We start from the raw sequence: 13,038 nt of genomic DNA, 5'->3' as shown, positions 1-13,038 counted from the left end.
CTGATCTGCTGGTGGGGGGCCTACCTCAGGCCGCACGGGGTCCTCAATGCCCACCACACAGATGCAAGTGAGGTCGTTCAGGATATCATTCTCATTATCCCAGTCAGGCTCGGGGCTGCTGGGAAAGTCACGGTAGGCCACACAGATGGTGCGGAGCCCATCACAGGCCATAGGCTCGATCACCTTCTTCACCATCTCATCCCGGTCACGGGGCCGGAAGACCCGGGGCTCACCTGATCCGTTGAGGATTTTGCAGCACCTGTGGGGCGGCGGGGGGAGGGTGGGATGGAGATGGTAAGGTCCAGCCAAGGGCCCAGGGATCTTTCCTCTGTCTGGCTCAAGTTCACCTCCTTCTCCCCAGTGATACCCAGCTGGCTGTGGTGGGTCTTCCAATGCCTGTCCAGCCCATCTCCCATAAGGCTCCAGGACTGGTCCAGGCCCTAGGGGCCCCAGGCAGGGATGGAATAGGAACCGCCAAAAAGAAATCAGGCAGCCTTCTTGTAATATCTGCCCCAGTGCACTCAGCAAGAGAAGATTTACTTTTATCTGTTTTATATTCACAAGATTCATCTGAAAAAATAGTTCCACAGCTAAAACGGCTTTTAAAGGGTATAAAACTTAGGCCAGTGGTTCTTGACCCTGCTTGCACATTAGAATGGCATGGGGGAACACAATACATAAATACCCATGTGTGAGCCTTACTCCAGAGGTTTCAGTTCAGTTTGTCTGGGGTAATTCCAGGAATCAATGGTTTCTTAAAAGCTCCCTGCGCGATTCTAGGGTGTAGCCAGGGTTCAGAAACACTAGGCTAGACCAATCCCTCCAAGGTACAAGTGGGGAAAATGAGGCCCAGAGTCAGGGAGTAACTTGCCTAGTTCTCTAGGCTTAGTTCTGGTACCTGGAGTCAGAGGAGACTGGCTGACAGTGCAAATCACTACCATCCAGAGAGGAGGAGGAGGAGGAGGAGGAGGAGGAGAAGGAGGACTCTCGATAGAAATTTTAAAGAGGAAATAGTGGAAAAAGCACTGGGCAAAGGACCTGGAGGTGGGCAGGGCCCTCTCTGAGCCTCTGGGTGCCAGATGGCTCCCCCGGCTGGACAGCTGGAGCTGTGACACCCATGGCCCCTGGCTCCCCGCACCACTGCCCGCTCGTTGTGCCACTTACTTCTTGAGCACGATCTCAGACGCGCCCTTGCTGTACATGCGGAAGCTCTCGTCCGGCAGCTTGATGACTGTGCTCATGGACTTGCGCACAGAGTTGAACGTGTACACTTTGTACAGCTTCTCCTCTGGCATCTGGCTGCGCACGGCATCGTAGTCCTGCTTCAGGTCCAGCACGAAGCCCAGCAGGCCGCACTCGGTCTTGTTGCCCACCTGCCGAGGCAGTGCGCCCTCCTTCTCTGGGGGCTGTGAAGACAGAGGTGGGGGGTTTCACAGGCGGTTGCCTCTGTGGTCTGAGGGGTGGGGGCCAGGCTCTGGGAGCCCTTTGCCTTCCCCTGCACCCTCAGCCCTCTGCATCCCAGACACAACCCTGGCTCCGAATGCAAGGAGTTATGCAAGATCAACTTTTTAAAAAAATTACAAGCTATTTCAAACATACAAAAGTGATAGAAAAGAACCTTAGCATTAAGCCTTTTCTTCAGATTTTTCTTTAAAAAAATATTTTTATTGATTTTTAGAGAAAGAGGAAGGAAGAGGGAGAGATAGAAACATCAATGATGAGAGAGAATCATTGATTGGCTGCCTCCTGCACATCCCCTACTGGGGATTGAGCCCGCAACCGGGCATATGCCCTTGACCGGAATTGAACCCTGGACCCTTCAGTCCACAGGCCAACGCTCTATCCACTGAGCCAAACCAGCTAGGGTGAGATTTTTCTTTTTTAAGAAGGAAAACAAGACAGGTAAAATTGCATCCCTCCATATATCTCTTTCCATCTGTATAATCCATTCCTTGTTTCAGAAAGAACCTTCTCTTAAATTTAGCATTAATCATTACCTTGTATGTCATTTTTTTTTCTTAAACAACAGAAGTTTACTTTCCCACAGTTCTGGAGGCAGAAGTCTGAGAACAATGTGTCAGCAGGATTGTTCGTCCCTGAGGCCTCTCTCCTTGGCTTATCCTAGTAGATGGCTATCTTCTCCCATGTCTTCACATGCTCTTCCCTGTATACACGTCCATGTCCTAATCTCCTCTTCTTATCAGGACACCAGTCATATTGGATGAGGGCTCACCCTTAGCACCTCGTTAAAGACCTATTTCCAAATATAGTCACATTTTGAGGTACTAGGAGTCAGAACTTCAACATATGAATTTAGGGAGACACTATTCAGCTCACAACACTTTCCAATAGGTATTAATCCTGACCAGTATAGAGCAGTCATGGGACTTGACCATACAGGTTTCATCCTGTCTCACCCTGCCTGTCTCACATTCAGTAGCAATGTCACTCCTTACCTCCCTGCTCCCTGGGAACATCCAGTAGCTCTCTTTTGTTCTGATGCAACTAAGCCAGGCTGGTATCTGTATAGACCTAGCCTGGCTTAGTTGCAGGCTGGGTCTATACAAATAACTGATACTCTGTTAAAAATTGGAATTCCCCGACTGGGGTTATTTGTACCCAGAATCACATAGGAAATTTATAAATTCTTCAAAAAATTTTTTTCAATTACAGTTTACATTCAATATTATTTGTATTAGTTTCAGGTGTACAGCATAGTGGTTAGACAATCATATTGTTCTCTCTGATATTTCCAGTACCCAGTTGGCACCATACATAGTTATCACTGTATTATTGACTATATTCCCTATGCTGTACTTTCCATCCCCATGACTATTTTATAACTATCTGTACTTGTCAATTCCTTCACCTTTTTGACCCAGACCCCCCAACCTCCCTCCTGTCTGCCAACCAGCAGTCTGTTCTCTGCATCTGTATGTCTGTTTCATTTGTTTGTTTATATTGTTCTTTAGATTCCACATATAAGTGAAATAATATGGTATTTGTCTTTCTCTGACTGACTTATTTCACTTAGTATAATGGCCTCTAGGTTCATCCATGCTGTCACAAGGCCATTTATTATTTATATTTTTGATTTTTTTTTATTTTTCTTAAAGAAGACCCTTTAACAGTTCTTGTAATACTGGTTTGGTGGTGATGAACTCCTTTAGCCTTTTCTTTTCTGGGAAGCTCTTTTTCTGTCTTTGATTCTAAATTATAGCTTAGCTGGGTAGAGTAATCTTGGTTGTAGATCCTTGCTTTTCATTTCTTTGAATATTTTGTACCAATCCTTTCTGACCTCCAAAGTTTCTGTTGAGAAATCAGCTAATGGTCTTATAGAAGCTCTCTTATAGGTAACTAACTCATTTTCTCTTGCTGCCTTTAAGATTCTCTCTTTGTCTTTAACTTTGGCATTTTAATTATGATGTTTATGGTGTGGGCTTCTTTGGGTTCATCTTATTTTGAACTCTCTGCACTTCCTGGATTTGTGTCTAGTTCTTTCACTAGGTTAGGGAAGTTTTCTGTCATTATTTTTTCAAATAGGTTTTCAATTTCTTGCTCTCTCACTTCTTCTTCTGGCACTCCATGATGTGAATGTTGGTACACTTGAAGTTGTCCCAGAGGTTCCTTCTGCTATGCTCATTTTTTGAATTGTTTTTTCTTTTTGCTGTTTGGATTAGGTGTTTTCTGTTTCCTTATATCCCAAATCACTGACTTGATTCTCTGCTTCATCTACTCTACTGTTGATTCCCTGTAATTGATTCTTCATTTTAGTTAGTGTATTTTTCATTTCTGATGGGTTCTTTTGTATGGTTTCCATGTCCTTCTTTTATGCTGTTGACATTCTCAGTAAGTTCCTTGAGCATCCTTAAAACTATTGTTTTGGTCTCTATATCTGGTAGTTTGCTTGCTTCCATTTCACTTCATTCTTTTTTTCTGGATATTCCTCCTCTTATCTCATTTGGAACCTGTTTCTTTATCTCCTCATTTTGGCTGCCTCTCTGTATTTTTTTCTAGGTATCAGGCAGAACTGCTGTCTCCTGGGCTTGGTACAGTGGTATTAGTTAGCAGTATCCTGTAGGACTGGTGGTGCAGTCTCCCCAGTCATCCAAGCTGGGTACTCCAGGTGCACTCCTGTGTGGGCTGTATATACTGTCCTGCTATAGTTGAGCCTTGATTGCTGTTGGCATGCCACTGGGAGGGATTGACCACCAGGCTGATTGGATGTGAGGACCAGCTGTGACTACAGTGGAGGAGCTGCTGTGCAGGAATCAACCCTGACTTGCTTCAGTAGGGTTTTGGTGCCTGCTGAGTCCACCCCTTGAATGTGTCACGCATGGAGATGGGAGAGTTGTAATCTGGTGTGGCTTGAAGCTGTCCACTGGGTGCAAACCAAATGAAATGCTATTTTTGTAGGTCAAAATGGTCAAACATTGACAATTTCATGTAGTTTAACCTAATGTATGTATGTGTGTGTGTATGTGTAGTGCTATTTTGCATGTTGAAAGCTTCTTGCTTTACTCATGTACCATTACATTTTTGAGAGTCATCTGTGTTTATTGTGCTACTTTTAACTGCTCTATCAATTCAATTCTGTGATAAGCCACAATTCACTTCTCCATCCTCCTGCTCCCTCCTTTTTCCTTTTCCCCAGCATTTGGCACTGGTGAAGGGCTGGCCCGCCAGCCCAGGTGCTGGGCTGCATGAACACCACAGCCCCTGACCCAAGACTATCAGTGAACCACTGACCACATCCCCCAGCCCCTCTCACTTTTTCAGTGGCTCTTTGAACCGGGGCTGCTTCCTGCTTCTATACCTGAGCCTCTGCTGTTCCTTCCCTTCCCCGCCAGGCAAACTCCTCCTTGCCCTTTAAGGGCCAGCTGAAATCTCTCTCTCTTTGAAAATGGCCCTGAATGAAGGAGTTGTTGTATTCTTTTCCCTGTGGGTTCCTAGGGCCAGCACAGAGCTCAGTATACTGTAGGCACTTGCTAACTGTTTGCTGGATGGCTCAATGCAGACCACTCTGGTGGGCGAGGTATAGGTTAACAGGTTAGAACAAGGCACCTCCTTGGGCAATTGTGGGATTAGCAGAAGGCTATGGAAAGTTCTTATTTGCAGGTAAACTCACTTCCCCCACAAACTCACACACATGTGCATACAACCACTCATAGTACTTGTACAAAATTAACGTGTACCTACTCAGAAAGCCACCACAGTTAAACCCAAACCTTAGAGAGAATTTGAAGAGGAATAACTACCTATGAATATGCCCGAGTCACCCCCCGCCCCCGTACCATTAGTGGCTTTTCAAGCGTCTCAGACTGGCCTTGCACATGAACCCTCTGCATCCTCACCCTCAGCCTTCCTCTTATTGCTAAAAAGAGCAGCCTAGAATGGAAGGTGGACTCTAGAAGATGCTAACATGGACCAGCTATGTGGATGATAGACAGCAATTGGACATGTCTCTTGCCTCCCCCCACTTCTACACTTAGGGCTTAGGCTGGGGAGTTGACCTGAGACCTGTGGGGTCATGGGCATCAATAACTTGACCATCCTGAGACCCAGGATTCATAAGGAGGACTGAGCCTTGGACTCCAACCCCTCAACCTCAGTTTCTCATCTGCAAATGGAGAGACTGGAGCAGAGGATCTCTAGCTGAGAGAAAAATCAGCCCTTTTGCAACCCTTCCCATCAAGCGGATCAGGGTGAGGGACGGTAGGGCAAGGCAGGGCCGGGCGTGGAAGCGAGGCTCAGGACACCCTTCCTGCTCCCATGCCGTGCTGGCTCCATCTCCTTGGAAGGGTGCCCTCTGCCAAGCTCCTTGGTGGGATTTGCTGTGAAAGCAAAGGAATCTTTGGTACAGCGTTCCATTTCTGACGTTCAGGAAAACAAATGCTCAGCCCTCTCCTTTGTGTCTGCAGAATGCTGCTATGCTGTGCTTTTAAAATTTATATATTTATTTACTTCTTATTTTATTTTTAAAACAATTTTATAATTAACCTTCTGGTGATTTCCAGAATTTTATGTATTTTCCACAATAGTTTCTTTCCCCCTCCACTAATAAAAGAAAATGACGACACAGAGGATTTAAATAAAAATGCCTAATTACTTATTTGCCCAAGAGAACTGAGCAATTATGCCTGCAAAACACCCGGCATTTTATTACCCTCTGTGAAATATTTTAATTTTCCTCTAAAAGGATTTCAAACAATCCATGGCTGCAAATGGCAGAGTTGCCTCCCCCATAATTCAACATAATTCAATTTGTTGCCTTGAACTTGAGCTCTGAAATTGCCTACATGCATTACCAAGAATCAGGGGCCCGCCCTTTTCTCTTTTGGCTTTTTTAATCTTGACAAGCCCAGTGGTTTTGCTATTGCAGTCGACTTTCCAGGAGCCTTTTTACCCCCAGGGCTCCAATTCTGTAGGGAGTTAGGTGTGGGTATTACTCTGTCTTGATGGACAGGAAGCAGGCCCAGCAGGGAAGTGACTTTCTCATGGTCACAGATCTGCTGACGATAGGCCTGGGCCTTTTCCCAAGCCTCCTGACTTCCTGTGCAGGCTTCCCTGTGTGGGCACTGAGCCCTGTAGGAGTGTTTGGTGCAGCCACAGCTGTAACTTTGAGAGGACAATTCATGTTCCTGTTTTGGGATACTTGGGAGTAAATACACCCAAGATCAAGAAATGATGACTTGAAGAGCTACAAGTTATAAATAACATCTGCAAAAGTGAGATTAAAAAATGTAGCTGGCCTGTTCCACCTCACACCCATTAGGGTAGCTATTACAAAAAATGAAACAGAAAACAAGTGTTGATAAGAATATGGAGAAACTGCAGCCCTGTACGCTGTGGGTGGGAATGAAAATGGTGCAGCTGCTTTGAAAAGCAGTATGGTGGTTCCTTAAAAAATTAAATGTGGAATTACCATAAGATCCAGCAGTTCTACTTCTGGGTATATACCCAGAAGAATTGAAGGCAGGGACTTGAAGAGATATTTGTACACACATGTTCATAGCAGCATTATTCACAATAGACAAAAGGTGGAAACAACCTAAGTGTCCGTTGACAGATAAATGGATAGAGAAAATTTGTTTTACACATACAAGGCAATATTATTCAGCCTTAAAAAGGGAGTTCTGACACAGGCTACCACATGGATAAACCTGAGGACATTATGATAAGTGAAAACATAAGCCAGTCACAAAGGAAAGATACTGTATAATCCCACTTATATGGTACCTAGAAGAGTCGAATCCATAGAAATAGAAATAGAATGGTGGTTGCCAGGGGCTTCGGGGTGGGAGAAATAGGGAGTTAGTGTTTGATGGGCAGAGCTTCAGTTTGGGAGATGAAAAGTTCGCGGATGGATGGTGGTGATGGTTACACCACGAATCTACTTAATACCACTGAACTATACTCTTAAAAACAATTAAGATGATACTATTTTATGTTAAGTGTATTTTACCACAATTTAAAAAAGCCCTGAAAAATCCCCCCCAACAACCCAACAATAGGAGCATGATAAACGGCAGAAACTGCAACACGAAGCCGCTTCTGAGTCCATTGGAAACCGCCTCTGCTCACTGGCTGTGCCTGGTGGCCTTGCCTCCTCACCCCTCGAAGACAGCCACTGGCTCCCGGTGCCGGGTGGCCCAGCCAGCCTCCACAGCAGCAGCAGTGACCATTTTTTGAATACCGACCCTGCTCACCACTTTATTAAGCTCCTCACGTGCATCATCTGGTTGTGGGAGGCAGGCTGCTCTTATTCCCACTTTACAGTTGTCCACATGGAGGCCCAGAGAGGTGAGGTCACCCTGCCAGTAAGCAGCCGAGGTGGGATTTGCCCCCAGGTGCTCTCCCAGCAGCCCTGCCTCTCTGCACTAGCATTTGCGATTGCTCATGGACTACGTAACTGGATGGAGAATGGGGTGTTTGTGTGTGCCTGTCTTGCCTCTTTCTGCCTTCCACTGTGTGGTAACCAATGATTAAATGGATACTTTTGTGTTTGCGTGTGGGCTGCTGCCCATGGGAGGCCAGATGGGATAAAATTTGGTCAGAATTGTTGCCTCTATAAAGGCCTACCTCCTCAGGAGCTTCTCAGGAGCCAGGCCCCCTGAGGAGCATGAGGTGGCAGGACTGAGCCAGCGAGCCACAGGGGCTTCCCTGAGGCTGGGAAGGCAGAAGGTGGGTGCGGCGTCCAGGGTGATAGATGGGACAGGCTAAAACCCTGGGGAAAGCAAAGTCTTTGGGGATCCTCTTAAGCTCACCAATGCATTGTACATATGTGTGTGTGGCATGTATATGGTGCATTGTGTATGTATATGATATGTGTGGCATGTGTACATGTATAGTATACTGTGTGTAGGTGTGTGAACATTGGTGTATGTGTGTGGTGTGATCTATGTGTGGTATATGTATGTGTTTATATGCATAGCGTGTGGTATGTGGATATGGATGTATTTGTGTGTGTGTTGTGTTGTGTGTATGTGTGTGTGTGTGTAGGTTGAGGGATAAGATGTAGGGATTAACAGCTCTGTTAAAAATTGGAATTCCCCGACTGAGGTTATTTGCTTTAAACTCTTCTCCCAGAGATGGTGTTTGCAAAACAAAACAAAACAACCATCACACCAAAACCAAAAAAACCACATACAGCCCCAAACAGTTGCTGAACTCAATGCAGAGGCCCTGCCATTTCGTATACCAGACCTCCACTCCCTACCCCCCCTTGCCATCGTAATGCCCTGTAAAGTCATTTCCAGAGTCTGCCATGCCTCTGGCACCCCTCACTTGGCCAGAGCCAGTCTCAGAGTGTGGCTTGACTGGGGGACTTTGAGGCTCATTCAAATATTCAATTGAGCCAGGAGATAGGGTTCAAGAGTTGTCTCTCTGTTTCCCAGAGTCACTACCTCCTCCCCTTAACTGTGTTCTCACCTTCTGGGGGGTGATTGGAGCTCTCTGGGCTCGATAGCCACCTCCGTTTAGGGATGGGTATGCCGGGGACCTGGGTTTCTAACTGGGTGAAGGTGGCTTATTTATTCAGGAAAACCATCCTGCCAGGAAAGTGCTTCCTGCTCCTTCCTTCAGAACACCCTAAGGGTTCCAGGGAGGTTTGCCTTTCTCTGAGTAGTTTATGTTTTCAGAAATATGCCATAACTTTCCCACAACTTAGCTTCACAAGCACCCATCCTCAGTTTAATAATTCAAATGTTAACAGTAGTATCAACCTACTTTGAAGAGGACTTATAAAATATGAAATTAAAGGTCACTTAGGTGGTTTTCAGTTCGCAGAATAAATGCGGGCAGAAAAGGAGACTGTTTTCTAAGAAAGCACCTGTGCCTTGGAAGTCTGAGGAAGGAGCTATCTCCCTCTAACGCTCAGCTGTGCTCTCAGGAGCAGCAGGGCGAAGAGAAGCAGCTGATAGAAGTCTTGATGTTCAAAGAGTCGGAGATGACAAAGGAAATCGGAGCGGGTGCCAGGATTTCTGAGACAGGGAAGCAATTTCTGCCTAGAAGATGACTCATGCAGCTTTTCTCCGAGGGCAAGTTTAGTTCCTAACGGTTAGAAATAAGAGCGGAAAGAAAAAAGCTGCTGCCATCCTCAGAAGGGATGGGGTTGAGGCTGGCCCTCTGGAGCGTCCTCCTGGGCTCCCTACCAACAGCCCTGGCCTTCCTACCACCCTCCACCCATGTCTGGGGTGGTTCTGAACACTTACTAAGGGCTTATCTGCTGCTCCCCCCGCCCCTCCCCAGCCCTTCCAGCCTCACCTCTCATTATTCCAGCCTAGAGAGAGACATGCCCTGGCCGCAGGCCCCCACATTTTCCAAATAAGCCATACATCTTCAGGTCTCTGGGCCTTTACAGGGCTTATGCCCCTTTGCCCACTTGGTAAACTCCTCCAGAATTCTCTGGGCCCAACTCTGCCACTTGGTGGTTAGGTTACTTGATGTTTGTGCATCTCAGTTTTTTAAGCTGCAAGACGGGAATGCTCATATTTGCCTGATTACCTGGAAGGAGTGTGGAGGGTAAAGCAAGACAGTGGCTGGCAAAGCAAACTACAGAAGGTAAGGCTCAGAAAGAATCACAGAGGCAATAAGAGTAATAATTGGTGTGGACCAAGTGCTGGGAGCTCCACACATATTTCTCATCTGTTCTTCACAGCGGCCCTGGAACTGCCTTAAAGCCAAGGTGCAGCCAGGTGAGTTGGGCAGGGAGCGGAGGGGTGCACTGGCTCTGTGTAGAGGGCCCCCTGGGAGGCACCTGGGCATTTCCTTAATTATCATCAGCTGAACTTGGCTTAGGCCAAGTCACGCCCTGGGAACATGCTTCCCCAATGAGGCTGGACATGTTAATCAGTTCTGACTTCATAGCAGCCCAGGTGTCAGCAGGGGCGGGTCTAGATATGTAAATCCAGTAATGCTAGGGCCTAGTTAAGAATGCAAATAAGCTCCTTTGATCCTAAGTTTTGGTGTTACTTCCTGGATTTTGGGGATATAAAATAAACCTGCTGAGTGGCTCAGGGTCGTCGTCGTCGTCGTCATGCAGCCTCTCCATCAGAGAGGAAAGATGGCGTCCCACCCAGCCCCAGCTTCATGAATCTATTTTTGCGTCTTGTTTTCTTTATTTCTATTATTTCTCAATCCCTGGCCGCCTCCACTTAGAACCGGTTCGTTCATCTCTCTTTCCGTGCGGGACACGGAAAAGGGAGATCCCCGCCGCTTCAGGCCCCCGCAGCTCTGGATCTCAGAGACCTGAGTTCTAGTCCTGGCTCAGCCTCTTATCTACTCTGGGACGCCGGGCACGTTTTATAACTCCTCCAAGCTTCAGTGTGCATAACTATGGATTAAGCATGTGATGTCACCTACCTCATGGGGTTGTGGTACATGGCAATATGGTGTAAGCACACAGCATTGAGCCTGGCTAAGTGGATGTTAGTGATTATTTATATTACCTTACAGACTGGAAAACAGAGGCTTGAAGAGTTTAAGTAACTTGCCAAGGTCACACTCAGTGATTGCTGGAGCCTGGAGTTTAAATCCTGGTCTAATGGACTTTAGAGCCAAAGCTCTTAACCATCACTTCCTGGACATCTGGGTTCTAACTCCACTAGCCTTTGGGTGGCTTGGCAAAAGTCCTTCCATTCCTGGGCCTCAGAGTAAAGTGCGGGGGCTGGACCAGGCGGTCTACAAGGTCTATGAATCCATGTAGATGACACGCACACAACCTACCTTGCAAATACTCTTCTGTGCTTTTTTTTTTTTTTTTAAGAATAAAAGACACTAGCTAATTGGGAGATCTCTGCATCAATGCAGACTAGAGAGCTCAGGCAGTTGCAGAAGAAATCAACTCAATAAGCTGGAGGTGCCGAGAAAGCACTAGTGTTGACCATGGGACTGGGACTAGGCCCAACTCCTACCGTTTTCTACCACAAGAACAGGAAAGTAGAGGAAGAAATATCAGTCATGCCCTGAGCTTCTTATTAGTTCATATTCATCCATCTATCACCTACATATTCATCCATCCATCTATCCATCCATCCACTCATCCATTCATTCACCCTTCCATCCCACTCAACCACCCACATCTACCCATCCCATCCATCTTCCATCCATCCCCCATCATTTACCCCTCTCTCTCTCTCTCTCTCTCTCTCACACACACACACACACACACACACACACACACACACACACACACACATTTACTCACCAATCAATTCGCTTACCTCACCTACCCAACCAGTACTTCCTAAGAGCCTAAGCCAGGGGCCATAGAGATGACTGAGCTGTGTCTCTCACTCTCAAAGTGCCCACCACCTCCATCAGAGAGCAAGACACAGGAGAATCGGTGTCTTCATGGAGGGGGAAAGACAGCCCTACTCAGGGTCTTATTTCCCCAGGCCAGGCTTGTTTACCAACCAAAGATCGGGGAAGACACTGCAGGTCCTTCCTGCCCTGTCTCCTCCTGCACGGTTTAGGATGTCCTGTAGTCCAGACTTCCCAGCCTGGTTTGGCAGAGGCTGGATTTCTGCCCTGGTCTGAGCAGCCTCTGCCTCTGCTCAGGCTTCCTTTGGGCCTAGAAGGGCAGTCCCCAAGAGTCCCTTTGCCCCAAATGGATGTCAGCCTCTGGCTGTGAATCTGATCCTCTGGACCCTAGGGCTTCCTTCATAAGACCAAGACACCCTACTCAACAGCTGTGTTTAGGGTACCTGTAAGTTGGCTTTGCCACTAACTGGGTGTGTGACTTTGAGCAGGACCTTTTCCCTCTGTAGCCCTGATGTCTCTGCTGTCTATTTATTTACTGGATATTTTATTACTGAATAAAGATAACACTGATTGTACCACATGCCGATTATGTGCCTGGCACTGTGCTAAGCACATTCCATTTAAAACTCACTTCATCCTCACAATAATCTTATAATTTTCCCAGGAAATGGAGGCATAGAGAGGTTAAATAACTTGTTTACATTCACACAGTTAGTGAGGGATTTGAACCCAGGCCATCTGGCTCCAGAAGATGAGCTTGTGTGTGTGTGTGTGTGTGTGTGTGTGTGTGTGTGTGTGTGTGTATGTGTGTGAGAATCCTCACCCCAGAATATTTTTCCATTGATTTTTACAGAGAGTGTGGAAGGGAGAGGAAGAGATAGAGATTGGTTGCCTCCACACATGCCCTGATCAGGACCAGGGATGGAGACTGCAACTGAGGTACTGGAATCGAATCTGAGGCCCTTCAGTCTGGCCCTTCACCTAGCCAAACTGGCCTGGACCAGAAGATGAGCTTTAACACCACCCAGTCATACCAGGAGGCTCTGCTATCCCGTTCACATTGAAGGCCATAAGCCCCAGCAAGGAGAACCATATGGCTAGGGTTCCTTTAGGAAACACCCAGAGAGAGGCACAGGGGTCCTAGGATGCCAGTGCTCCAGGCACAGAAGGGGACACTGGTGCCTAAGAAGTGACTTGGCCTGACTATAAACCAAGTTGCCTAGTTCCAAGGTCCCTAACCTCTCTCCTGTCTCAGTAGTTACACCTTCTCTGCAG

The 13,038-nt window shown here is 46.8% G+C and overlaps 1 protein-coding gene across 3 annotated transcripts in view; it reads right to left on the bottom strand.

Moving 5' to 3' along the window:
• Positions 1-13,038, bottom strand: part of ATP2B2 (ATPase plasma membrane Ca2+ transporting 2) — a 130,164-nt gene that overhangs the window by 29,155 nt on the left and 87,971 nt on the right. For all 3 annotated transcript variants that reach the window (XM_054729772.1, XM_054729773.1, XM_028127286.2), the window contains 2 exons: positions 1,165-1,406; positions 25-259 (listed from right to left, as the gene is read on the bottom strand). In XM_054729772.1, the coding sequence (XP_054585747.1) occupies positions 25-259; positions 1,165-1,406 (477 nt within the window). The remainder of the gene's footprint in view (positions 1-24; positions 260-1,164; positions 1,407-13,038) is intronic.

Source organism: Eptesicus fuscus, chromosome 18 (genome assembly GCF_027574615.1).
Source record: "Eptesicus fuscus isolate TK198812 chromosome 18, DD_ASM_mEF_20220401, whole genome shotgun sequence".
NCBI classification, from domain to species: domain Eukaryota; kingdom Metazoa; phylum Chordata; class Mammalia; order Chiroptera; family Vespertilionidae; genus Eptesicus; species Eptesicus fuscus.
Note: the sequence above shows the minus strand (reverse complement) of the source record. Positions and strands in the feature narration are given on the sequence as shown.